Consider the following 26,141-nt stretch of genomic DNA (forward strand, 5'->3'; position numbering starts at 1 on the left):
TGACAGATTCGAAATTCAAATGTAATATTTTTTTATAATTAAGTGTAACAGTATTTATGGCCAGACTAAGTATACGTACATACATGTCATCAAATCATTAAATGTAATGGTGGTTGTTTATTATGTCGTTATATTCACATACCCTTACTAAAATTATAAGTCCGAAAGTAAACTCTTTGCCTGTCCGTCACGCCTTAAACGTTGAAGCAATCAAGATGAAATTTGGTACAAAGATAGTTTGAGACCTGATAAAAGACATGGGTTTAGTTCTATCCTGCAATAAGAACGGGAACAGAAACTTCTTTTCTTTGTCTACGCGAGCGAAGCCAAAGGCGGAAAGCTAGCAATATTTTAAAATCACACGATTTTATTATGGTTTCTAAACTATTACTTGTGCGTTAGCAATAATTGAAAAGTTTGTTTTTTAATAAAAACAAGGTTTGTTAGCGATTAAACTAATTGATTATCATAGAATCCTCATACAAATAATATACCGATAAATAAGTTCTATATATGTACATTAATAAACATTCGTTACATGTAATTCCCACATAGTGGTTAGCGGAAGCTCATGCCGGAAGCCAAGTATGGGTCGGAGAGCTAATTAAGTAGTAGTATCGTGGTTAGGGATGACTCTATCAAGCGTACGAGTTTTATCTCCACGGTGAGCAATAAAGACAGAACCCGTATTGCAGTGCGTAGCACCCCCTTTCCGTCTGAGCGAAAAGAAAATCTCATATTTACATAGACATAAAACGCAACCTGAGCGGCGAACATGAAAATTTACCTAATATTTAAAAGGTCAAGAACAAGCTCAACAAGAAGAACAAGGACCACGCTCGCTGTAAAGTGTTCGAAACGTCGGGTTAATAATATAATTAATAAATCGCGTTTAAAATCCGTTAAAATTTTTTTTAATTTCTAAATGTCAAGAACAAGTTGGTAATGCGACACTGCCAGGTCCAATGAGATATGCTAAAGAGCAAAAAAAAAAATTGTCACCCATCCAATAATTGACCGTACCAAGCGTTGCTTATTTCGGTTACGGTATACCTTATTTCCGAAAATTGAAACTGTCGTACTATCATGGATTATAATAGATACAGCCTGGTGAAGGACAGATGGAAAGGACAGACGGCTAACGAAGTCTTAGGGTTAACATGATCCCGTTTTACCCTTCGGATGTAAGCTAGAAGGCGGAAATTCTACATTCACAATTAATAACTACGCTACGTTGTATGTTATAGTCTAGTTAAACCATTGCAAATTGTCCCTATCGCTTTTACCGTAACAATATTTCTCTGCACAATCTTGTTTCCTGCACAAACTAAACATATAATGAAATCTGGCGCGAAACACGGGCATAATAAACGATTTCCATGTAACAGTACAATTGTCCAAAATGTATGATAATGTGCATAGATGTCATAACGTTCCAAGCATTCCGACGGTATTGTCAAATACTTGGCGACCATCCAAAGGAGCCTGTAGGATAAGTGGCTGAGGATCGAGTTGGCCATGCTGTATTTGTTTGCTTATTATTTTATTGAAGGTTCGGATGGTGTGCATTTTGATTTCGTGTACGAGTTTACGATATTTTCTTTACAGTCAGGTGTGTAGTTATAAAACATATTGCTTTTTAAAGCTGCTTATCAAGCTTGCCTTCTAGCTATTAAAAATATTTTATCCTACTAATATTATAAATGCGAAAGTTTGTAAGGATGTGTGTGTGTTTGTTGCTCTTTCACGCAAAAACTACTGAACCGATTGCAATGAAATTTGGAACGTAGACAGCTGGTTAACTGGAATAACATACAGGCAACTTTTTATCCCGATATGCCTACGGGATACGGACTTACGCGGGTGAAACCGCGGGGAGCAGCTATAGTATAATTTAATGAAGTCGTAAATCGACTGCTTATCGACTTTCGATCAAAATACAACATTATATTTATATTCAAACCGCATATAACACTACAAAATTATAAGCAACCTTTTTTGAGAACACAATAGTTAACAATAATGGCCGAAAAGAAAAAAAAATCGCTATATTAAAAAAGTAGGCTAACACTTTGTCCAGGGCGCTCCAAAAGATACATTTTCACCACTGCCCTTATAAATCCGTTCCGTCCGTCTGACCTACATTCTTTATACATTTCGCCAGATATGGAGATGAAATTTCGCCCGCTGATGGATGGTCCGCGCTTTTCTTGTGAAAAACACTCTTAATTGCTACATTTGTCATTTTTCCCGTTTTAAACGTTTGATGGATGTGTGTATGACTTTCATAAATTAAATTCGTCTTACGAAAAACAATTACATAAAAATAATAATAAAATTTTACGAATAACGTCATTCATATACAGTTCAGAATTTAATCTTACTCTGATTCTCGCATATAAATTCTGGCTACACAAGAAAAATTACTTGTTCAAAGTTAAAAACACCCCTATAAATTTCCACATCCACATAAGGTACATCATCATAAGTCCATATAAGTCCCCACTGCATGGTCACGGGCCTCCTATCATGCCGTATTCCACCAAGCTCGCCAAGCTAATTTTTCAATATATCTGCACATTATCCACCTTCACCTCGAAACGGTGAACGAAAACATCGTGAGGAAACCGGCATGTCCAAGAATCAAATATTAGACGAAATGTTATGCATATTGATCGAAATTTCTTTACCTAAAACCCTTTATCTTACAGTATAAAGAAGAATAATAAAAATAAACGATACAATACGTTAGCTACTAACTACTCTAAGAACGTACACTCGCACAAAAAAATAGAACTAAAGAACATGAAGCTGATTATATCGCTGGCAAGCGCTCGAAACGAGTTTAAACCACAAATAAGTTAAGTGAAATGGTATTTATAAATCTGCGCTTACATAACCTCTATAGAACATGTTTGGGCCTTGACCTATGTAGAAAAGAGTTAAAATAAGGTCGATGCCACAACAGCCCGCGATTCGTAACATTGCGTTTATGTAAAACTTACATTTTGTTGCAAACGTTATCGTAAAACTAAAACAGTTCTAACACTCATTGCTGATAAAGTACCAAATTAATAAGGACTTATATGGTTGATGTACACAGAAGTAGTAAGAAGATTGTGAATAGAGTATTTAAAATCATATGCATATATAGTTCAAGTAAATATAGTTAAATCTCCACTAGATTAAAACGAGTAAATTCTTAATGTTAGATATTCTTCGATAGAGAAGGAACAAACATTGGGTACTATAGTTCAATACTAATTTTAGCATTCAATTTAAATACTCAAAGCTTATCCACACCGATGCAGTGTATTCACAGTTCGCACGCAATTTATTAACGCGATACGGACTAAACACTAAGTTACTAAGTCCGTGTAAACTCCCCATAATGCATATTAATGTAGTTTATAATCCGATGTCTCGAGCACTTGTGTTAGTGTGAACTATGTTACATAACCGTACGCTTTGAGCGAATCTAGACGTCGCGGCATGAGTTGAATCATTCGCATCTTAAATCCTAGTCATTCCCCGTTTGAAATTAATGACCGTGGCAATTATATGTAATTACGACAACTTTGTTGAATTAAAATACCTAAAGGTAAAGGTAAAAGGTAAAGTAAGGTTTACGAAAGCAATTCATAATATACTTGATATACTTATATAAAAAGTACGATTGTCTTGTTAATTGCTTCTATGGAAAGTTGATTTTCATCAATTTTAATATTAAACATGTGAAATGATGAAACCATAGGTAAGGATGACTGGTATTTTATGGCAAAACTTAACTTGTACCGTTACTTGCTACCGTAATACGCGTAAAGCTGATGCAAGAGAGCGGAATAACTAGTAGATATTTATTTGTAGGAGACGTTCATGAAACCGGGACACAATCTCAAATATATTGCAAAGCCTTCTAAGCTACGTACATTAAAATAAATTTTCAAACTTGTGTGCTATCAACCGAACATTTAAGTGCCAAAGCGGAAAATTCAGCAGGCTTCAAGTCATAAAAACAAATGTTGAAATAATTATAAAGTTATGTACTAAATGTTTTATGTTGGAAGTCGTAACCGAAGTTGGTCTACGGTAAGCTCTCGAGAGGAACGCATCAGTAAAGTTCCAACACGGTTTAGCGCTACTACTAGCCTGCTACAAAGCTTGCTACAGTGTTACGAACCGTAGACTAGATGCTACGCTTTTCAATAAGCAAGCGACTCATTTTCTTTAAAAACGAACGTTCAAGAAAATATTATTTATATATGGTAAAAGTATCCCTTACAAACCATAATTTAAGAAAAACAATTAGACGATGTTACGATGGATTTAGAATAAGGATAAGTATGTGACATTATAAGAATCAGAATATTCTTTTCCTGACTTCACAGAAACTTTTCATGGCACACGCATTCTGTGGTGAACCTAATCCGATCTCTCTCTGGTTGGTAACATACTTAGCCCATTGTAGCGGATGTCTATTCATACATTTGCGTGTTTTATTTATTTATAAATTTTTAATGATATTAGATGTAAATTGAGGCTAGGAATAGATCAATACGTGGAAAAGTTATGAGATATAGATCTCAATCCGGCTCCCTATTCACATGGAACATGTTAACATGTCATAGTCAAGCGGTCGCTATTTCACCCATTTTCTACGTAGGCCTGCAGTGAATGTATCGTTGCCAAACCCTGCCGATGGCTGTTCCATCGCCTGCTTGCAATACAAGCCATTATATGTGTGTGTCGAGTAGCAGTTTATAGTACTTACTGCGATAGAACCACAGAGAAACTATGGTACCTAGCATAACATAAAAAAAACTCCGCACACACAGCTATTTCATAGTAAATATTACGTAGTACCTAAGTTTATTAGGAAAATCGTGCCGCAAATCATGAATATCAATCCCCGAAATTTCGGTCACACTCCATCTGTGTAAATTGTGACAGATTTCACGGTAATCAAGTTACCTTCGCGATCAAATAAGTCACACGAGGGATGCGAAATCGGAGATAAATTATACAAAAAAAAAAATCAGAAATACGCAATTTGTAAGCCCTTACGGATTTGTTTTTTGATTGGTCGAAGCTTGATTGAATATCATTTCCCCTGTGCGGATTTAATTTCGGCCAAGTTATTTTTGCACAGGCAAATGGATATGTATTGTCATAACATTTGATCTCCGTAATGGTAAAAATCTACTCTTTAGAATTAAGCAGCGACATAAGGGCAAAACCTAGTTCTATCTAAAAAGTACAGTAATAAATAAATGTAGATAGATGATAAATGTTAGATTTTAGTACAACAAATGCATCAAAAGAAAGCTTTTTACTGGAATGAGCAAACCGAGAATGAGAAACCATAAAGACTGCAACAGAGTATGATATGTGAAGCCAGTTTAAGACAACGTAAACTAAAAGCATTTCAGCAAATACATAAAAGACATCATATTTTGTTTAATTATCTAATAATTTAGTTAGATTTTATTCAACTAACAGTTAAATAAGTTACTAATATCCAACAGAGTCGGCTGTAAATCACTAGGATTATACCCCTACTTGGATAATAACGCCTACCCCTATTAATCCATGGCTATGTTATCGGTCCGTCATCTAATGCCTGTTCATTTAAACGTAACCTTTACCCGACACCCTTCGATGCTTAATTACACCTGTACCTCGGTATCTGATTGGTGTACGTTAGATAATGCAGGCTTGATTGACGCTTTTAATCATTCGCTATTGAGCGAATTTTCGAATCACCGTTTGCAAAATTTATTTAAAACTAAGTTTACTAAGAAAATAGTGTTGAATATATGACGGTTTGAATTCCCTTTGAAGAGTTATCATATTCTCAAACTATTACAAAAAATTAAATCCTCATTACTTGGAAAAGACATATGCCTGTTTTTAGTACGAGTTGACAGTACACATACCAAACGACACGAAGCAAGTGTAATCTAGTATCACATTATGCATGTCAACTTCATCTATCAGATAACACATTATTCAAATATATGTACACAATACAATTAATGGTCAGGTGATATGTTACACAAATCACAGCTGCTCCCGTCGCTTGATATGCAGATATGATAAGATTGTATACATACTCTTACTATAATACTCTTACATAATCATCGTATGACGTTTATAGGAATGTCAATGACCTTTATGTATCAAACGTCTTGAAAAATACATATATATTTATATAGCATTGAAATGCTTTATAAATGAGAAATTTTGATCACGGGTGGCCGAGAGGCTAGGCGTTGCTACGGTTTGGCAAAAAATGCGGGTTTGTATCCCGCCTCGTGATCAAATTTTTTTCTATTCTTTCAAAATTTCTCAAATACTATTCATTTTGGAACCCTTTTTGCATTTCAATAATGGTTAAATTTATTTTGCCTGGCTCTTGTGTCACGTTAAACACAAATTTTATTGCCTAAAAGGCGTTGAATCGATCTTATGTTTAGTTGAATTGTATAATACTTTTAATGGGTTGTTTGTAAGAATTACAGGGTAAGTTTCCTACAACGAGGGTTCATATCAATATCATGAAAGAAACGTTCTCTTTTCAATGAGAACTGACATATAAACTATGAACAATGGTTAGGGGAGGGGCGGTAACAGATTACTTATAAGACTAAGACGTGTGGTAAAAGGTTCTTACCTGGTGGACTAGGAATAATTAGAAGCAATTGAAAACCTATATGATCGCATACTGAGAAAAATAACTGTGGTTGAGGGAAAGTAGATGGAGATAAGTGAGGTATAAATTAACATATTGTTTTTCGAAAGAATAACACAAATTACTAATGAACTACAATTTATAATTATTTTATGTATAGTATGAGATTGCTTACGTATATGTTATGTTAACAAACGGAATTGTAGCGTACTAGCTTTTCGCCCGCGTATCGTTCCAACCGTACCGCGTAGCGTTTCGCCTATAAAGAAGCCTATGTCTCTTTACAGTCTCCTAACTATCTTCAGACACATTAATCATATAATAAAATTGTTCCGCGATGTGAAAGAAAAACAAACAAACGTTTTCGCATTTAATATTTGTATTAAATAAGAATAAATCGGTAGAAATAGCGCTGACATAATTATTGCTAAAGAAAATCTACTGAAAGAGACGTGCGATCTCTGCCCTAAGGATACACGGAAATGCACTTAACATACACGCAATTGATTTCATATCCAACGTTTGAATTATGGACATAATTCTTCACCAATTACAACGATGTTTAGAAACATTGGCCTCATGAAACATTCTTTGCACAGTAAAACAAATGCAGTAGTAAAGCAGCACATATTCCGTTAAACCCATTCAGCTAGACGCCGAACGAATAAAAGTACCAAATAAAATAATAGAATAAAAATACCAGTATATTTGACGGAAACCTTTAGTTTAAATTCCTATCTAGATATAATATTATGCATTGATATTTATTTTTGTATAGTAAAATTTTCTATTGTTTACGTAAGCACACCTATATGTGTATGCATATCATTAATATGAATTAATATTATGTTAACGAAAATTACATTAAACCACGGCAATTATTAGCATTCAAACATAAGTGCAAATTAATTAACACAAAGTATGCATAGTGAACAAATGTACATCGAAACGCAGACTGTATGAAATTAGAGCATTATATTATGTTTTAATGTTTTTAAACATTTCGATAGGTGATATACCTCATTGAAATATGAAAATTTTATATATTTTGCGTATAATTGTCATAATTCATCTACATTTACAATCAGCGATACAGAATAACAGTTTAAATATATCTAAAATTAGACTCATTTCAGTATATCATTCATCATTCAGTACTGGATAATATACTATTGTTAAAATAAAAATCAAACGCTAAACTAAAGCTAAGCTAAAGGGTAAACAAGACTGCACCAACCTGCAACGCTAATATCATAGCAAAACGTTTCCCAACGACATCAAACTATTTACCCGGCACATCACAAAGTAACATAACCAATTTTAATCATGTCCTCCACCGTGCGCACACACCACGATTGAATTCTTCATCGGCGCTCTTTGGCCGGCGTATTTCTTACGCGAGCAAATATTATCCAACATTTTCTCATAAGCCAGTTTTCCTTCAGCTATTCCGTACTCCCCAGTGCTTGCTTTTCGTGGCCACTCTATAATCGAATTGCGGCGATATTATGCCGCGATATATGAACTTTCTTGAACGTTTAATAACGAGGGACTCTAGGATCGCACTTTTGTGTTATATTATATTGATTAAAAAGGAAATAAAAACAAAAACCGTTTCTTAACAATACATTAAATTAACACGATTCAGACACGACGATCGCCCTCAGTTATAAATAAACCACTTTACCAGAAACTAGATTTAGCCTGTTTTACTTCACTATTCTTTTGACACTTCCCTTCAAACTATCACATTATTCAAGAAAAATACAAAATTGAGACAGAAATAATAATTTTTTATCATTATATAACATTTACATTATTTCATAATTTTCATAAAAAAAAAACTATACATTACTGTTATATTACGCCTCTTTGAACATCTCATCGTTCATGCATACTTCCCTTCTTACCGGAAAGTGATTTCAAAACATACTGGGCAATTATAGAATGCATAAAATAAGAAAGAAAATTAAGAATGTTTGTTTAACACCAGAAAATCTTTACAATATATAAAACAAAATAAAAAGGGGGACTTATAACTAATCACTGTGGTGCTAGAAAGAGTAACTACTCAGCATACGCTACACGTAATGCCCAGCACTGATTTTCAGTAGTCCCTTTTTAAATACTCCAGCCTCAATCAAGAAAAAAATGATTTAAGAAGCCTAGCGTTGATTACAGGTTAAATACGATAACTAACACAAACGCACGTACATTGAGATACAGGTCACGTCTCAAGGAGGCGGGGTCCGATCTCCCCTCTTATTGTATTCCGTTAAACGTAGAAAAATACGCTCCCCATAGAAATGTGAGGAAAATGGCAAATAAAGAAAACTTATTTGCTAAATAGTGATAGGTAAATGTGGAAAAATGACAGAGCAATTAAGGCTGTCCAGGCGCCATAACTTTCCCATACTGGAATTAGTACTGCCCTTCGTCATAGCGGGCAACTGAGCTGGTGTATTGCCTGATGGTAAGTGAACATCGTCGCCCATGAACAATAGCAGAGATAACGCCTATGCGAAAGCGCTGACCGCTTAATGGGTTACAGGAAAGGATTGACGAGTGGAAAGAAGTTATGGACTGGGAAAGGTGAAAAAAAAGAGGCCTTCGGCTCCCCCCTTCACCGCAGGAAGCACAATACCATGCTACTATTTCACACCGGTTTTCTGCAGTGGGTGTGTGGTACTTCCTCGGTGCGAGCCAGCCCAATTCGTACCGAAACGTGCTCGACTCCCACATATATCAAACAAGCACAAATGTGTATAATTACAATAACAGGCTAGTATTTTCAATTGAATAGGCTGATTTTTAACTTTTCAACATGAAAAACCCATCAGCACTACATTGTTCCCGATACTTTATCGCTGCTCTACTGTAGCACTCTCATCACTTAAGCGTAACAACGTTTCCAATACAACCAATAACACATTATACCAAACAATTAATCGTAATACACGTTTGAATAAAGGAATATTGTCGAACTCCACCTAAACTCATAAAAGTCCACCCATATAATTGTATTCGGTTAATTGTGAAAAATCCTAGGGCGCCTTTGCCCTTTGCCCCCAATCTCGTTCGCCACTAATGCCGTTTTTATTACCACTTTTGCCGTTCGGATACACGAAGCCAAATGTTACAATGTAGACCGAAGAGCATTGCTTTCGATGCAATGAACGAAATGGATATAAAAGACTATAAGGTACTTTTAGATTTGATTTTATACGGCTTTTTCTAGTGAACTCAATTCTTGATTAACTGAAATTATTTAATAACATTTACCGTAGTTTTATGTAATCCTATCTATTCATTATTAAAATAATCTCATTTTTTATTAGTTCTCCTTAAATACTGTTTTTAAGATTGTTGCTAAAACATTGACGGAATGAGTTTTTATTGCCGCGTATGACGTACGGTAATAAATATATAGACAAACTCGAATTTCATTAAAGATTTTTAAGATTTTTTGTTGCATCTAATCTTTACGTTCTATAACAGCCAACATATCGTATCGCCATCTTATTATTCTTGGTAAAATATTTTTTCGTGCCGATGTACAAAAAAAAAAAGTTAAACAGAATATACTGTGTTTCACACACCATGTTTTCTCATGATTTAAACTATCCTGCGACCTTAATAACAAGCATCAATTGAATTAATTTCTGCAAATGGAACGCGCCACATTTTTACGTCGGTGTCTCTTCACATTAGATTGTTATTGTTATGGATACAAATGACATAATATATTGGGTCAAAACAATAACGATGTAGGTTCAAAATACTTGTATTTTGAATTACTTGTCGGGTTTGACTATGAATGCTTCTACGATACGATGTTTTGTTTTTACATTAGAACACACCATGACAAATATATTTGACAGCTTCCTCGCTACAGTGGATAACGCGTGAGTGTCGAACCGTGGTATCCTGGATTCGATTTCCGGTGGATTCATTTTATGATAGTTGGATAATAGTTATGTATACATACTATATAAAAATATAGAGCTGAAACATAAATTAATTTATTTGAACTCACTAATCTCAGGAACTGCTGGACCGATTTGGAAAATTCTTTCAGGACAAATCGCTAGTATTCTGATATGTCGAGAGTTGAATTATAGCAGTATAAATTTAAAAAATCTGAACTTTGTATATGCATTTGTGTCCGATGAAAAAATAGCATAAAATGTGTTAAATTGCATTGTCCTTATGACCTAAAAATCAGCTGCTACATCGCGTGTGACCTGACTAGAATACTAGGGTACGGTGGCTACCAGCACATCCGTTTTGAAACCATTTAAATAGGATATGAATCATTAATTAGATTTTCACCTTGACCGGGCTATATGTACCTTCGGTGTTTTTTATTACCTCAAAGCAGGTTTTAGGATACATTCAATTATATAAGTGTGTTAAAACATAAAGCTACAAATTTGTAACGATCAAAATCACAAACCATGCTTATAAATGGTCAATCATTCTGATTCCTTGTCCAAGTAACATATAGTAGATTAGTAGTTTTAGTACAATCAAAAATTTTTTATGAAACCGCGTTTGTTTTATTACATGTAACGAAACGTACGCGTGTGCGCTGTGCACCGTCAGAGTTGGTTACGAGCGTTGATTCGTTATTTGTATGTGTGCGTACGAGTTGCGACATTATAGCTCTTATAGCGTAAGTTAATTGAGTTATGGCACAATTTCAAAGGGTCTCTGCGTAATCAAAAACTTCAATTTAATATTAATTAAAGCTTATTAATTAAAAAAGCAAACTGATCGACACTCGTAGACGCTGAAACGAAAAATCGCGAAAATAACAATTTGAAAAAGTAATTTCTATTTCCTTGAATAAATGTCAAATCGATTGACCCGGGGCTCCGCTATTCAGATGTAAATTGAAAAGCCCCCACTAAAAGTTGAAATTCAGTTGATAGCCACGTTTCGGTTGGCAAAATAAGCTTGTATTATCAATTTTATTTCAGCGCGCTAAGGTTGAAATTCGATCGTCAAACACGAGATGACTTGTTGCTAAGTTATCAAGAGATTCGTATCTGAGAACATTTCATACCTTTAAAATATTGGTCGGGTTTCGAATAGCGTAGCATTTCCGATTACACCTGAGTTATTGCCCGCTAATTCAAGTGCTACGATTTTATTTTGTTTTTGTTGTTGAAGTCAGTGATTCTTTTTTACTACCCACATTTGAAGTTTGATTGGGCGTAAAAAATTACGAGGTTTATTAAAACCTCACTTTGCCCGCATTCTGTTCGAATGAAAAATTTCTGAAGATTTGTGTACAAAAATAATAAAACACGTGCTTTACAGAAATTCTAGTTTTTCTCATCGTGCTATCAAGTACTATATACCTTCCAAAGAAGGCGGGTCACCTGGTTCACAATATAGCAAACGTTAATTGAATTTTATTCACTGCGAACATGCAAAATTAAAAGGAAAAGAAAGGCGAAAATAAATACGCTGTATCGTAAATTCTCATTCTGTACGTCCACTGGCTGAACTGAACTGTCTGAACCACACCCATACCTATTAATGCTTATTTGATTTTAAAGTCTAATGTTATTATTTGTATGCTGTATTTTTTATGCTATATCCTGCAACGACACAGTATCTGCTTTGAAGGCAAATAATACCTTTTTACATTTGAATTAAATGAAATGGTATAAAATTAATTGAAATATTATTTATATTAGAATAATGATGTGGCAGGAGCAGAAATATTGATGGCGGAAACATCATGAAATTCTTTTGACCACGGCACACCAATTACACGTAGTCCGTAATCTTTTTGTAATGACCAGCGTACAATTCACCTGAACGGAGGTGAAAAATAGGTGAAGGTTTTATTGTTTATTTACTTTATTCTTTGGGAAAGCTAAATTGCATGTGTTCTTCCAAAACTCTATTTTTTTTTCTTTTGGGCTAATCGAAATATTCAGAATTTTAATAATACAAGCGATATCTTTATATATTATGATTTTTTTTATATATTTGATTGGTCCAGGGATTTCCAATGAAAAGAAAAATCAAATATAATACAACAGTTACAACATTTTCGGTATTTGCAAAAGATACAATTTCCTACAGTAAAATTCCCTTTCAACAAAAAATGATATTTTCTATAAAAATAATAGCAGCATACACACACGACCTAAATTCATTCCTAACAGCATCACGCAAACCAAACACCACCAAGCCTTTATCTGAAAAAAATCGCGCGGCAAAAAATAGTTTTAATTTTTTTTAATATCTCTCGAAACGCCTCTAGTCTTTAGCTTTATATTAAAAACGAATTTAAATATGAATACGAGTGAACGTGAGCCTGTACGAGTTGCACTCCCAGATATGAACGATTGAATGAAAACGTTTAAGCGAATGTAATTATGGCTGCATTCAGAGTGGAAAACAATGCATATATTTTGCCGTTTCTTTTTATATATTTTACGAGATTTGATTGCACTCCGCTATGAGGCTGTTTTAATGCATGTGATTTATTATAAGATTTAGTTCGCCTATATTATCTGTTTATTACATTTGAATAGTAAAAATATAACCTTTTGTTGAGTTTCAGTCACATAGATATATAATAAAATATTTCAAATACATAATTATGTTATAATTATTTACAATTTTAATCTTTTTGCAATTCCTACTTGACTTTTTATACTAGTCCATGGGTTTTAACAATAAAAGTATAACATGATTCGATTCAAACGACAATCCATCACAAACGTTAATAAAACGTAAAGAACAGCACAAAACTATCGTTAAACAATTAAACGTTACAAAATAAACTACAAACAAAACGTGGAACAACTCGTGCTCCTTAGTTTTTCTTGGGATACATAAATTACTCGGCCATACAAAGCAATTTTCTAGTCCCTTGAGTTTATTGTGGCCCATATATCAAGCGTTTTAATTAACTGCCGCCCTACACTCAGTGTCGACACATTTTACAACTGGGTGCCGTCAAACGTTCTTGTATACCCTTTTGGTTAAAGTAAAATGTCAGTTGTTTAACGATTTCTTATTTGCTGCTTGAGTTTGATTGAACGTCCGAATAATGTTACGTTGAATTTATTATTGATCTCAAACGTTATGTATTTCAACATTGATATAATTCTATGTAACATTTTGTAAGTTTAATCGTTACTTCATTTACTTAATTGAACAATTTTGTTAGAGATATTTTATTTTAAGACAAATTACCCTAACAATCAATGCAATAAAAGTACAGTGTAATTAATAATAAATAGCAGATTTCAGTCGGTTCTGTTTGGGGTGTGGTAAACGAATTATCAAAACCAATGAAACATTTCCTTTGAGTAAAATTTTCTATCCACAGTATTTAGAGTACTTTTCCATCAGGTAGCATTACAAATTGCCACCTTATCATTCCGTAGGTATATGTATATATCAAAGGTATAACACAACAGTACTATTGACATAATAAAGTTACGTCCGTCCGTCCGTCCACGTGCCTCATAAAAAGTTCAGTGTACACAACCCGTGACACTACGAATATTATGAATCCGAGTCGGTTGTTTATTCAGGCAACCCGTCTACTTACTGTTTATGCCAAGAAAAATATGATTTCTATTAAACTGATTTCGTACCGCATTGTATTTAGGCATATTTCTTTATAGCTTCTATCTGTTTGTAGGGTAATGTTTTCATATGGTCTATCTACGTTTTATTAATACGAGATTTGATAGTAAATTGATTTTCCCTCAAAATTATATTGGAAGGCTTATTCTACAATAGCATCCCCCCCCCCTATCCCCGCGGTTTCGCCCACGTAGTCAAAATCACAGACAGTCACGGTCTTTTCTCCACAAAGTTTCCGTTCCCGTGACATTTAGTGGATTAAATTTATCCTATGACCTGTCTCAGGTCACAAACATCATCCAAATCACTTGAATAGTTTGTGCGTGACTAAGAGACAAGCAGATAGAGTTACTTTGGCATTTAGAATATTAGTTGGGATTTGTTCTATAGCCTCGAGGATTCTCATTGAGATAACGATGCCAGTTATTCTTTTTGCCACTGTCATATATTTTGTAAATATTTCTGAAATTTTCTACTTGATTGTGAATTGGGTGCATATCGGGTATTTTCATATAGATACGTCTTCATAAAACTGTCTCAACCAAGAAAATGGCCAAATTACATAAATTATACAATGAAATAGGGCTAACAAAAATCTTTCCAAACCTTCAATGTGTATCAAATGGATACAATGATCATCTTCGACGAATTATTCCAACATTTCACAACTGGAGTGTGTATTAACAATAATAATCAAAGTCAGTGTATGGAATTACATACATTGTAAACAAACGTATTAGTTACTATGTTAATGTAGGATTATTGGGCGGTAATATGAGGATAGATTAGGTTTATACCTTACACGTACGTGGCTTTCGAAGGCGGTCTTAATTCCCTTGCTATTCCAATAGTGTACACTCTACAGGCGAGACTGTTTTCAGATAAATTAAATTACATCGATAAACTTGTAGAATATGAAGCAGCACTAATTCTATTGAGTTCAGAGACTTTTTTAAGGTCGTCATATCGTGAATTGATAATTAGTAAGTATTTGAAAGATAACTTGATTGTCACATATTTTAAACCGCTTTTTTAGTATGCTATATTTATGGATTTATCTCTTATTTAATATTCTACATCGGTAAATGTAATAACTATTATAATAGGCCTTTGTCCAACATTAAATCCTAAATTTTAGGATGAGAGCGTTATTGTTATTAATAAATTAAATTATTCAAGTATTGTCGCTTGCACACTAGAGCTCATTTGTTCGGTCGTCACTGAGCTAAATGTCTATTAAATAATACAACCACGTTATTAATACGCCCTAGTTAGGGTACAGTCGCCGAGAGCCTAATGTACCGTGGATGCGCCCGGCCGTAACATGACCTTAAATACATTTATCAAGCTAATTTAGATGCTTTTAACATTCCCGTACGTGAATAGAGAATGTTCTACGTAGCAAACACGGACCGTGCCTTCAGTGCTTTTAAAAACACAACGTGTTTTGTCCACATTTTAAATTCTGGGCAGTGCTGTTTTTGGGCGTGTGTTAAGTCCTAGTTACACTCGGTGTTTTTCCTTTTATATATGTATGTTTGTATTTTACTGATAGGCGACTATATAAACCAACCATTTTTATATAATAAATTTGATTATTCGTAACAAATTATCTTTAATATTTCATGATATTAAATAAATAATAACAATAGCCACAAACTGTTAAAATATCACTTGAGCTTGAACTTGAGTTATGCTATCACTTGAGCTAACATCTATTTAAATACCTGTAGCATACGCCGGTTCCAAATCATCCTCATCGTCCGTGTGGTGTCTGCTGGACGCGTGCGAATGTGAGTGCGAGTGCGAGTGGTGCGGCACACCCACGTGCACCGGCTGTATCGGTTGCTCGTAGTGCTTGTGGTGATCCACGTACACGCGGTGGTGATGGGGACACGGCGTGGGGGGGAGGTAGTCAGCCAGCGTACCGCCCCGCGTCAAGGTCGAGCCCGCACTGAGCGTCCCACCGCCCGAACATGACGCCAGCGCGCTCCGCACCGAGCCGAGGTCTAGAGACGGCCTTCTAGAAAGTTCTCCGTAGCTCTCCCCGAACAGCGCGCTGGCTGGCACCGCGTGTCTCACTTCGTGGTGATGGGAATGTCCGCCGTTGGACGAGGAGTGTGGGGACGCGGAGTGATCGCGACTGTCTCGCGACGTCGAGGCAGTGTGTATGATGCTCTCGTCGTGTGTTTCCATCACCTCCCTCGCGGTGGGTGGGTTCGGATGGGAGTGGACCACGGAGGTGCCCGCTCGACGGGGGCTTCGCCCTCTGTCGGGCAGCACGGAAGAGGCGGACCAGTAACCCCAAGCCATGATGCGCGGAAGACTAAATTGACTGGAGGTGATATGAGGTAGGGTTGCCAGGTTTCAACAAATTTATATCAATATATTACTAACAAAAATTAATTTGTAATATAAATTTAATACCAGAATGTTAGATAAATATTCCTCTTTTACTATAAATATAATATACAAGTTGCTGAAATAAATAGCTTTAATTTGTTGATACTATTAGAAAAAAGTTGGGAACTTGTCTCATGATATATGTAATTATTGCTTACTTGTACTGTTACGTACAATACCAAACAACATTTCGTGTTTATATTTATAGTGAGTTGGCAACCCTACGAGAGGCGATTGTAAACGAACCTAATCTCCTTTGAAGTCGCCGGAGGGCAGCTGACCGCGTGTGGCCGGTAATGCTCACTCACAGCGCAGATTTTATTTGTATGTAATATTATTCGTGACAACATTATTTCAGAGAGCTAAATTTCACTTATCTACCTATTGTATTTATGTCTAGCTTTTTAACATTTTTGGCGTAGAAAGAGCTTTACTTAAAATGTAGTTTCGAGGTAGATTAGAGCATTCTTATTAAATTTACTGGAAATTCGTGACCAAAAAAATAAACTAGAGATCGACCTAAACAACTCTGTATTGAATAAATAATGTCTACACGGGACATTAAACCTAAAATATCGAATATGCAAAGAAAGCTGAAAATAAGTACGTATGTAGTACGCAGTGCGATCAAAAATACGCTATGCGGCGTTACATAAATCAAACATTTGCAATTGGCACTTTTACGGCCTTTATATGAAACCATGTTGCAGCATGAACAGTAAAAACGTTTTAAAAGGATCTCTTCTTCCTTATAAATTATCAATATGTATATAACATTTGTATAGATTTAAAGCAGAATTTTTAAGAGTGATTTTGACATAACTTCAACATTGATGTCACTTGAGATAAATTCGTTTCATTCATATATGTAACCGGCGAAACTTCATAGTTTTAATAAAAATAAAATTCCGTCTTAAATCCACATCACATACACGACGATTATACACAAAAACGTATGAATAATAGAAACGTTTTGCAAACACATCACACTTCTCAGACCTCATCGATGATCATTATCATATTTATAAACTATAAATCATTATCATTGTCATATGTATAAACTATAAATATATTCGTATCTTATCTTTGAATTGTTATCTGTGTCCCTTCGAATGATCTTCCAGTATTTATAGTATCCATTACATCGAATGTCATACATTGGGCACCGAATGGGAAAATTTAATGAAATGGAAAGTCTCATGGTAAACAGGGACCTATTTAATTGACGCTTTCTAAATACTTTTAGACTCAAAACAATACTTGTATATCGTTTAAAATAATAACTACATACTTCGAGTAATTAAAAATTGCTAAATTCTTAATCATTAATCCATTTAAGTGTATTATATTTTAAAACCATATTTCAGTATTTTTTTATATTATTAATTCATAAAACAATCCTAATCAAATATGGTTAGGATCGCTTATGTGCGATAAGACCAACTATTCAACTTGTTAAATGTTTCTCTTCTCTGTTTATACGTGTGAAGATAAAGTACATTATATTATATTGAGACATGAATGTTGGCAATTAGTATGTCTTCTTACCGAAGACTATTGCAGTATTTTAAAAGAACATTTAGTATATAAATGAATGATATCTACACGTCTACAAAAATACATCAAACAACAAATTCCACCCGTTGAACTGATCTGGAAAATATAATTCTATTAACTCCCTCGCGAATTTATCACGCACTGCCGCGCATTAAGCATTATTTCATTAATAAAATGATAAAAGAGACTTTACTTTTGAATTTTAATTAAATATAGAAGCAACATTAATCAATTGATTCAATGTATTCATTATATTTATTTTTGGAACAAAGAAATTTAATTTTAGAACATAAATATATAGTTGAGATAATAATTAGAGTTAATTAACCATTCCTTTTTATCTGTATCAATATTGTAAATGTTAGACACAGGTAGAGCTATATAGGTGGTTTAGTGCGAGAACTTTTGCGAAATGCAATTAGCACTGATTTAAAGCGTTATGGTGCCCATAAGCCTCCCTGGATACAAGGTCAATCATATGTTGTATCACAGATCTGAACAGTCAAAAATACTTAAATTAATCCCGATAGTAAATTAAGTAGAATATGATAAAAGAAATATTAACTAACATTAATATATTTCTATAAAAGAAGTTTCTTCTTTACAAGCAATTTGATTATTTTAATAAGAAATATTGCCATTTTTAAATAACACTAATTATCTTTAATCTGTTTGCGTTTATTTGACAGCTGATGTCAAATATAGATTGCGCATAATTTGGCGCGAATTATTGTCCTCGTTACTTGTAAAAGATAGAAAATAGTAATACCGGTGACGAGTGATGTTTATTATTGATTACAACATTGCCAATTATAACCAAGGATGTGGCTAAATAACAATAACATATAAGATTATTTGTGTAGCAAGAACATTACCGGTCGAAGTGGTCTTAATACTATATCTATGCAATTGGAGTTCTATGCAAAATAAATAGTAATGATGATGGAAGTGTATCTTATTATCTTGGAAACTGGAGATTGCAACGTTGGTATGTATACATTTTAATCAAATATATTTCTATGAAACAGTCAAATCTGTCCGACAACTCTGGTTTCTATCAAACTTCTTTCCATATCCATTGTAGCGAAACCAGATTAAAGCAATATATCGTTCCACATTCCTCAAACACCATAAAAGTTATCTCACATTCGCACCAACGCAAACAAAGCCATTCGGAGCGTTTAAAATTTAAATATCCTATGAATTTACGACGCACTGAAACACCTTCAACTATTGCAATAACCGTAACTCGAAAGCGATAAGCCATAATGCAAGCAGCCAGGATAATGCGTACTTAATGAAACTTTACGAAATATAGCCAGCTATAAACTATAGAGGCCGGCTAATTTGCGAGTTTACGAGTGAGCTCGATCCAACGTGCGTGTAACGCATAAAATTTGGTAGTAATACACCCGGGGGGAGTCAATTTTAAGAAGCTTAGTATAGTAACAGCTGATTGAAACAGTTTGCGATTGAGAAGTTTGCAGTGGCCACAGGTTAGTGGTCATTTAAAGATTTGCTTGCTCATTGTATTGCTGATAACGGTAAAATATCATAATTTTCCATTTCAAATAACTTTTTTTAATCCTTTATATATCTTTATATTTCACAAAAAAAAATTAAATACCTACTGGTGCTTCCAATAAATACATGTTTGAAAGTTTCATTCATAATGCACCAATGTTGACAGAAAATGTTACCTAAGCAAAGCAACAAAGAAACATTATAATATAAGCTGAGAAACAAATGTGATCCATAGATAGGGTTTTCGACTAAAACTAACAGTTCTGTTTAACACGGGACCGTATACCCTGCAATAAGTACCCTAATTGGACGTAAGAGACGCTGGCTTTATACCACACCTTTATTTAAGGGGAGGGAACATCTAGTGTTATGAGTCACGTTGCTACCAAACCCACGTTAATGCTAAGAGTGAATTTATAAGAATAAATCTAAGAGAACTCTTAACGAATTTCGCTTGCTCCAAAAAAATGTCCATCCTATCTTATCCAACTAATATTAATATAATAAATGCGAAAGTTTGTAAGGATGTGTTTGTTGCTCTTTTATGCAAAAACTACTGACCCAATTGGTACGTAGATAGCTGGACAACTGGAATAAATTATAGGCAACTTTTTGTCCCGATATTCCTAGGGGATACGGACTGACGCGGGTGAAACCGCGGGGCGCAGCTAGTAATAAATGCGCAAGAGTCATCAACCCCGAACAACCAACACAAACTACAAAATATTCCAAATTTAACAACTTAATCGAGGACAATTCATAAACATGTCAACTTCAGATTATCAAACCCTAACCTCAAAACGCGCTCAAGCATGTTAGCTCGAGTCTGTAGTTAAAAGTTTAACTTTTAATAAGCTCATTTCGTCGAGTTTATTACACGAACGACACGCGGCGAATTAAAATCGAAACACCCGCGGAATCCATTTAGGTCGCAATCTATGTATTATGGCGGCGGTTAATTTTCCCTATTATAGGATCTCCTGGAATTTTCAGCCGCGCGATACGGGCGAAAATGTGAGTGTGATTAAAATTTACGTATACCTACGTACACTTTTCTATCATTTAAGAACAAAGGGTTAAGCAAATTTAGTAAAGGCAATATCTTTGTCACGGATCTTAGGTGCGTTCTCCACATGTCTTTTTGTTTTTTATTTAAAAAAAAATCATAATGTTATTATTAACAAGGCTAAGACATACACATCTATGTAAAGTTATTTTTCCTCAATACCATCCTTTCACCTTATCGATATTATTTTACAGATAACGAGAATCGGATACAAAATGTTCAAGGACAGATGTACCCGATACATAAATTAAACAAAACTCCAACACGAGGATAATATTGAGGCAAAAATAGCAGGCGTCGGCACATTTCATTTCCCATGATTCCCATACAGGCTCAATCACTCCCCTTTTGTGAGAGCTCTTCAAACATACAAAAGACGCGTAAATTATTCGATAATTTCGGATTAAACGCGTTAATGTGACTCCCACAGCGTTCGTATTATGGATACATACGATTGGGTGACTTTATTTCAAGTGCCTGGGATATTTGGCTATATTTATATATATTGCTTATTTTTAAACATGCTCTTTTGTAAAGATTATAGAGGAAGCATTAATTGAAATTTAAACCAATAACCGAAACGCCGTTCAAACTTTCATTTTTAGATATGCGTTTTGAAATACAATATACCCTGAACTGTAATTTTATGCGAAATCAACCGCACTCCTAACAACTATATAAAACTTAATGCTTAATGTTATAAAGAAAATAATTTCAATGACTACAATATTGACCCAACGACACTCAAAAACCCTGCATATGTATTGTTAAATTAATTTCCCTGAGCTCGTGTTAAGTTTTCATAAACGATATAATTAAACTTGAAACATTAAACCGAATATTCTTAACGACATAACTTCGCCGTACCTCTGTTTGAGTATCGTATTACAAAATAAATTTTCACGAGAAGTTTTAAGCCGCTGTGAGAATTTTAATAATGACACGCGTTTTTCGTTAGTTTTATTTACAACTTTTTCCGTATATCAAGCAGACAGCAAATAACGTAAAAAAAAACGTAGGTTTCGAGTTGATAATGAATGCCGATAGATTTGATTTAATTCAAGTTTTATCCCTACTGTTTTTTAATTCCACCTTACCGACGGAGATAGACCAAAGATTTGCAATCGACAATCGGGAAATTACTAAATCAACATTTGATGTAAAACGAAAATCACATCTAATTTTCGTATCAACGTTACCGGCAGATAAATGATGAAAGTCGAATAAAAATGGTATCATGTCATAAGAATTATAAACGTTTAAAGGTAAATTTCTGTCTAAAATCCGATAACTCGTCTTTGACATCTTTTTATTAGTCTCGTTTGCTTAATTTCAAGACACCTTGCAAAGTTATCGATAAACGATATTGTTTCGTTCGAACGAAAACTAACTATATTCATTATAATGTTGCTTCAAACATTAACATAGTAGTCGAAAGAAAACCAAAAAAACTCGAAGCCACATTCAATAACCGTATACAAAACCGCTCCCCACAGCAATACAAGCAAATATGTAGCAATTGTGTCAATGTACAAAACACGAAAGTTCAATGGTGAGATATCGTGACTGCGCCACATCGGCTGAGGGTTGCCACTCACTCGCTTCCTGGTGAAAAGCCAATGCCGCTCTAGTTCTAGTTGTAAACATTCGGTACTCGACAGTTTATGAATATTATCAGCGGTACAGGCGAGGGTTTTTAACATTTTCACCCCTATTACCAACGTCGTATATGTAAGTGTTTTGTGTAAAAAAAACCGTAATGTTAGATGATAATAATGATTATTTTGAATTTTCAAGAACTTTACCATAAAACAAAGCATGCTCTTGAAATCTGCATTAAATATTCTACCAACAACATTAATATAATTTGTACTATAATGTGCAAAAATAAATCATTAATCAATTTCAATGAGGTTCATAATTTTAAGTATGATAGAATGATTTATAAGATAATCATTAAATAAATAGAAATTCGTCATAATATAAAGTCGATACGTGTATGTAAGAAGTCTTAAAAGTTTGATACAAATATTAACTAAAAACTAAATCACAATATCGTGGCGTAAGAAGGTTCTAATCTTATATTATTCAAATATTTAATTTTTGAATTAAACGAAGCTTTTGCTTGCCACGCATGCATTAGTTTTTATAGCATAGTTAGGCCTAGAAGAGCCCATTTTAGATAAGTTTAAAGTGTTAAGGTACCTCCATTAAGGGTACTTACACTATATGACCTTATTTACATACAAGAAAACGTAAATGGCGACAGTAAGGCATTGTATGCCTACAATATGAAGTATTCAAAGTCAAAATAATTTGTTAGTTAAAAAAAATTAATTACTAAAAATCTAACAATGATAACATTTAGTAACATTCTAATAATTGCAACTTCTGTAAATTACCCATTTTATACACAGACAACATACTGTGTGTACCATTAATTTAACGTAAGGAGCACGTGTACAATATGACGTATACAAAACTCATTTAACATAAAATTATAATTCATAAAATGAAGCAATAAGAATAAAATATATTCCGGTCGCGTTAAAAGTCCGAGTTAACGATTCGTAAGGCGCTCCGCCAGGCGCTAATACGAATTTTTGTCAAAATTTCTAATTTCCCGAGCCTCGAGGATCATTAATTAGGGGAAGAAGTCATTAGCAACGATTAAAAAAGTTTAATGGCCGCCACGAATATAAATATTACGATGAAATGGAGTCAAGAAAAGTTTAAGCGTAATTTTAACGCTGTTTAATATCGCGATATAAAAATGAAGTGCTGCATGCACTTCAAATGAAATAGGACTCATTATTGAATGAAACAAATGAATAATAATAATTATAAGGAAAATGGTGGCGTTAAATTAAAACAAACGATAGATGAATAGCATTGTATCATCCTTATCAATGTCCATAGCACTGGAAAACTAGATTGAACTAGAAAACAACATTGAAGATTACAAAATTAGTCAAAATATATGCGTTAGCAACAAAATATATTTCAAATACGTTACGGCGTGCTACATGTTTTTCTTAACAGAGTTATAAGGTCAACCAGCACTTGCGTATTATAGGCTTAAAGACCGCGCCCGAGGCACGCGGATAACCCTATTAAAAGAATGCTCCTAACTTTAACTACGACACTATTTACATTCGACATACGAATACATGCTCGGCTGGTTGTAGCAATATTTTGTTCACACGGTGTGATCGATACGTTTGTGTGTTTGTTTTCTTGCGTTTCAAAGGAGATTCGGTCCGTTAGTTTTCGCAACTTACGCAATGGGAAGGGACGTGGGTACGGCGCGCGACGAGAGCTTCGGCGTTCGATAGACAAATAGCACTGGTAGTGGTTATATATATCCGGTTGTTTAGAGAGTTGTTGGTTATTTACGGGTCGTGAGGCAGCGTGCGAGTCGCCGCCGGGTCGAGCGCCCGTAGCGACGTACGGCGGGCGGCGCGGCCGAAGCGGGACTGGGCCGGCGACGGGCGCGCCTGCGTGCGCCGCCCTACAACCCCCGATTGATGTAATATTTATCTTGGATTAAGAACTAGATAAGGAGCCAGCGAGACGCTGCGAGATCACAACTTTGATATCCCGTTAACCAATTATCCCAATAAGACTGGAGATTGGTATTCACCATGTTTTCTCAGAGCTGAAAATGTGAGTGCATTTTTCGTAGTACTAAATAAGAAGTGTTGGATGATTTGATTATCAGTAAAGTGTCTGTCGGATCAATCCACAGCGGTCGGGCCGTTTCGGCAGTCTCCGGCGGCGGGGGGGTAGTGGTGACGTCACCGCGGGACGCACGCGCGCCGACAGGTGGGCGCACTGCGTCGCGGCAGGTCGCCTATCATATGATTATGACGTTTCCTATCGGATTCTCCGGTGGGATAGTGGAAATTGGTTGCGGCGAGTTCGCAACTGCGATAGCAATTTCACGCCGCATATCATTGGCCGCAGTCGCAGTCTTAAAAATACTACGAGACATTTTCGTAGCATTTAGTAATATTTAGTTCAAACATGGAACTGTGAGAACTAGTTTTATTCATATTGTTTATCTATCTTAGTTCAGATACACGTTTGGAAACTATTTTGATATAACTAATAAGCTTACCCTTGATACTTATTTTATATTAAATGTTATGTTATTTAAAAAAAAAATATATATTATAGCAACTTTAGATTATTTACTTCACATTGATTACATGCAAAAATAATTGACGAAACGTAGTTACATTTATTTAACTAGTAGATACGTAAAGAAATACCCTAAAGATGTTTAAATAAAGGTAGCATCTAATTGAATTTATTCAATCAACATGGGAAACTTAGTGTAGATTCCAATTTCGGACACGTACGTTGTACAAGAATTGGCAAAACACGTTATACGAAGGTATATTGAATATATATGTCCAAAAAAGTAAATTAGTATATCTTTCGTAGAAAAAAAACTAAAAGGGCAGTGAAATCCTCGCGAAATGTAACTCGCGAGTCATTCAAACTAACGGTACAATCAAGCTTTGTCAGTGGTACATTTATTATTATATATAGCACGTAAACATACAACGATGAAAGAATGTTTGAAATTGGTCTGGTAGTCGGTACTTGAGTGCGTTCAAACAAACAAACTCTTCAGCTTTATATTTTCAATACAGATCGAACAGAAGTGGTCGCTGTAAAGATTCGTAGTCTTGAACGTAGACGTGCTACGAATGCTACGTGGCTCTACAGTCTACGTGCTACGTGAAGTCATGAATTCCGTCGGACAGAAGATAATGTAAATTTGTAATCTTTTATTTCAATTACAGTTAAACTGTAACCATACGATTGTATCTTACTTGTATCTATCTTTTTTCACTTGATGGAAGACTAGCAACGGTAACTGGTTTAAACGATTATAATAACAAAACTAAAAAAACACCCTTAAATGAATAAATCACACACACTTGCTTAAATAGAAAGTAAACGTAAAGAAATTATTCAATCGCGTTGATCCTACTAAGGATAATAAGATAAACTCATGAAATTATTGTATTTCCACCGATCGTCTATAAATATACAAAGTTTGAATTAAATCCTTCCATTTAAAGTGGTTCAAAATCAAGTCTTAAGAAGTCGGTTTACAAACATACAAATGAAGCTTATAACAGCGTGATAAACATATTTACTATCTACAAAATCATAACATTCCATCGATATCCACGCCCCAAAAAAAACATTTAAGATTAAGTCAGAACAATATCCATGGATAACGCACAATATTAAATTAAT

At 34.6% G+C, this 26,141-nt stretch overlaps 1 protein-coding gene across 1 annotated transcript in view; it reads right to left on the reverse strand.

Moving 5' to 3' along the window:
- LOC119840161 (atypical protein kinase C) overlaps positions 1 to 24,310 on the reverse strand; it is a 90,905-nt gene extending 66,595 nt beyond the window's left edge. Inside the window, exons 1-2 of the mRNA XM_038366673.1 lie at positions 24,146 to 24,310; positions 16,042 to 16,649 (exon numbers count right to left, since the gene is read on the reverse strand). Coding sequence (XP_038222601.1) covers positions 16,042 to 16,627 — 586 coding nt within the window. The 5' untranslated portion in view covers positions 16,628 to 16,649; positions 24,146 to 24,310. The remainder of the gene's footprint in view (positions 1 to 16,041; positions 16,650 to 24,145) is intronic.
- Positions 24,311 to 26,141: the final 1,831 nt, after the last annotated feature.

Source organism: Zerene cesonia, chromosome 5, assembly GCF_012273895.1.
Source record: "Zerene cesonia ecotype Mississippi chromosome 5, Zerene_cesonia_1.1, whole genome shotgun sequence".
Lineage (NCBI taxonomy): Eukaryota > Metazoa > Arthropoda > Insecta > Lepidoptera > Pieridae > Zerene > Zerene cesonia.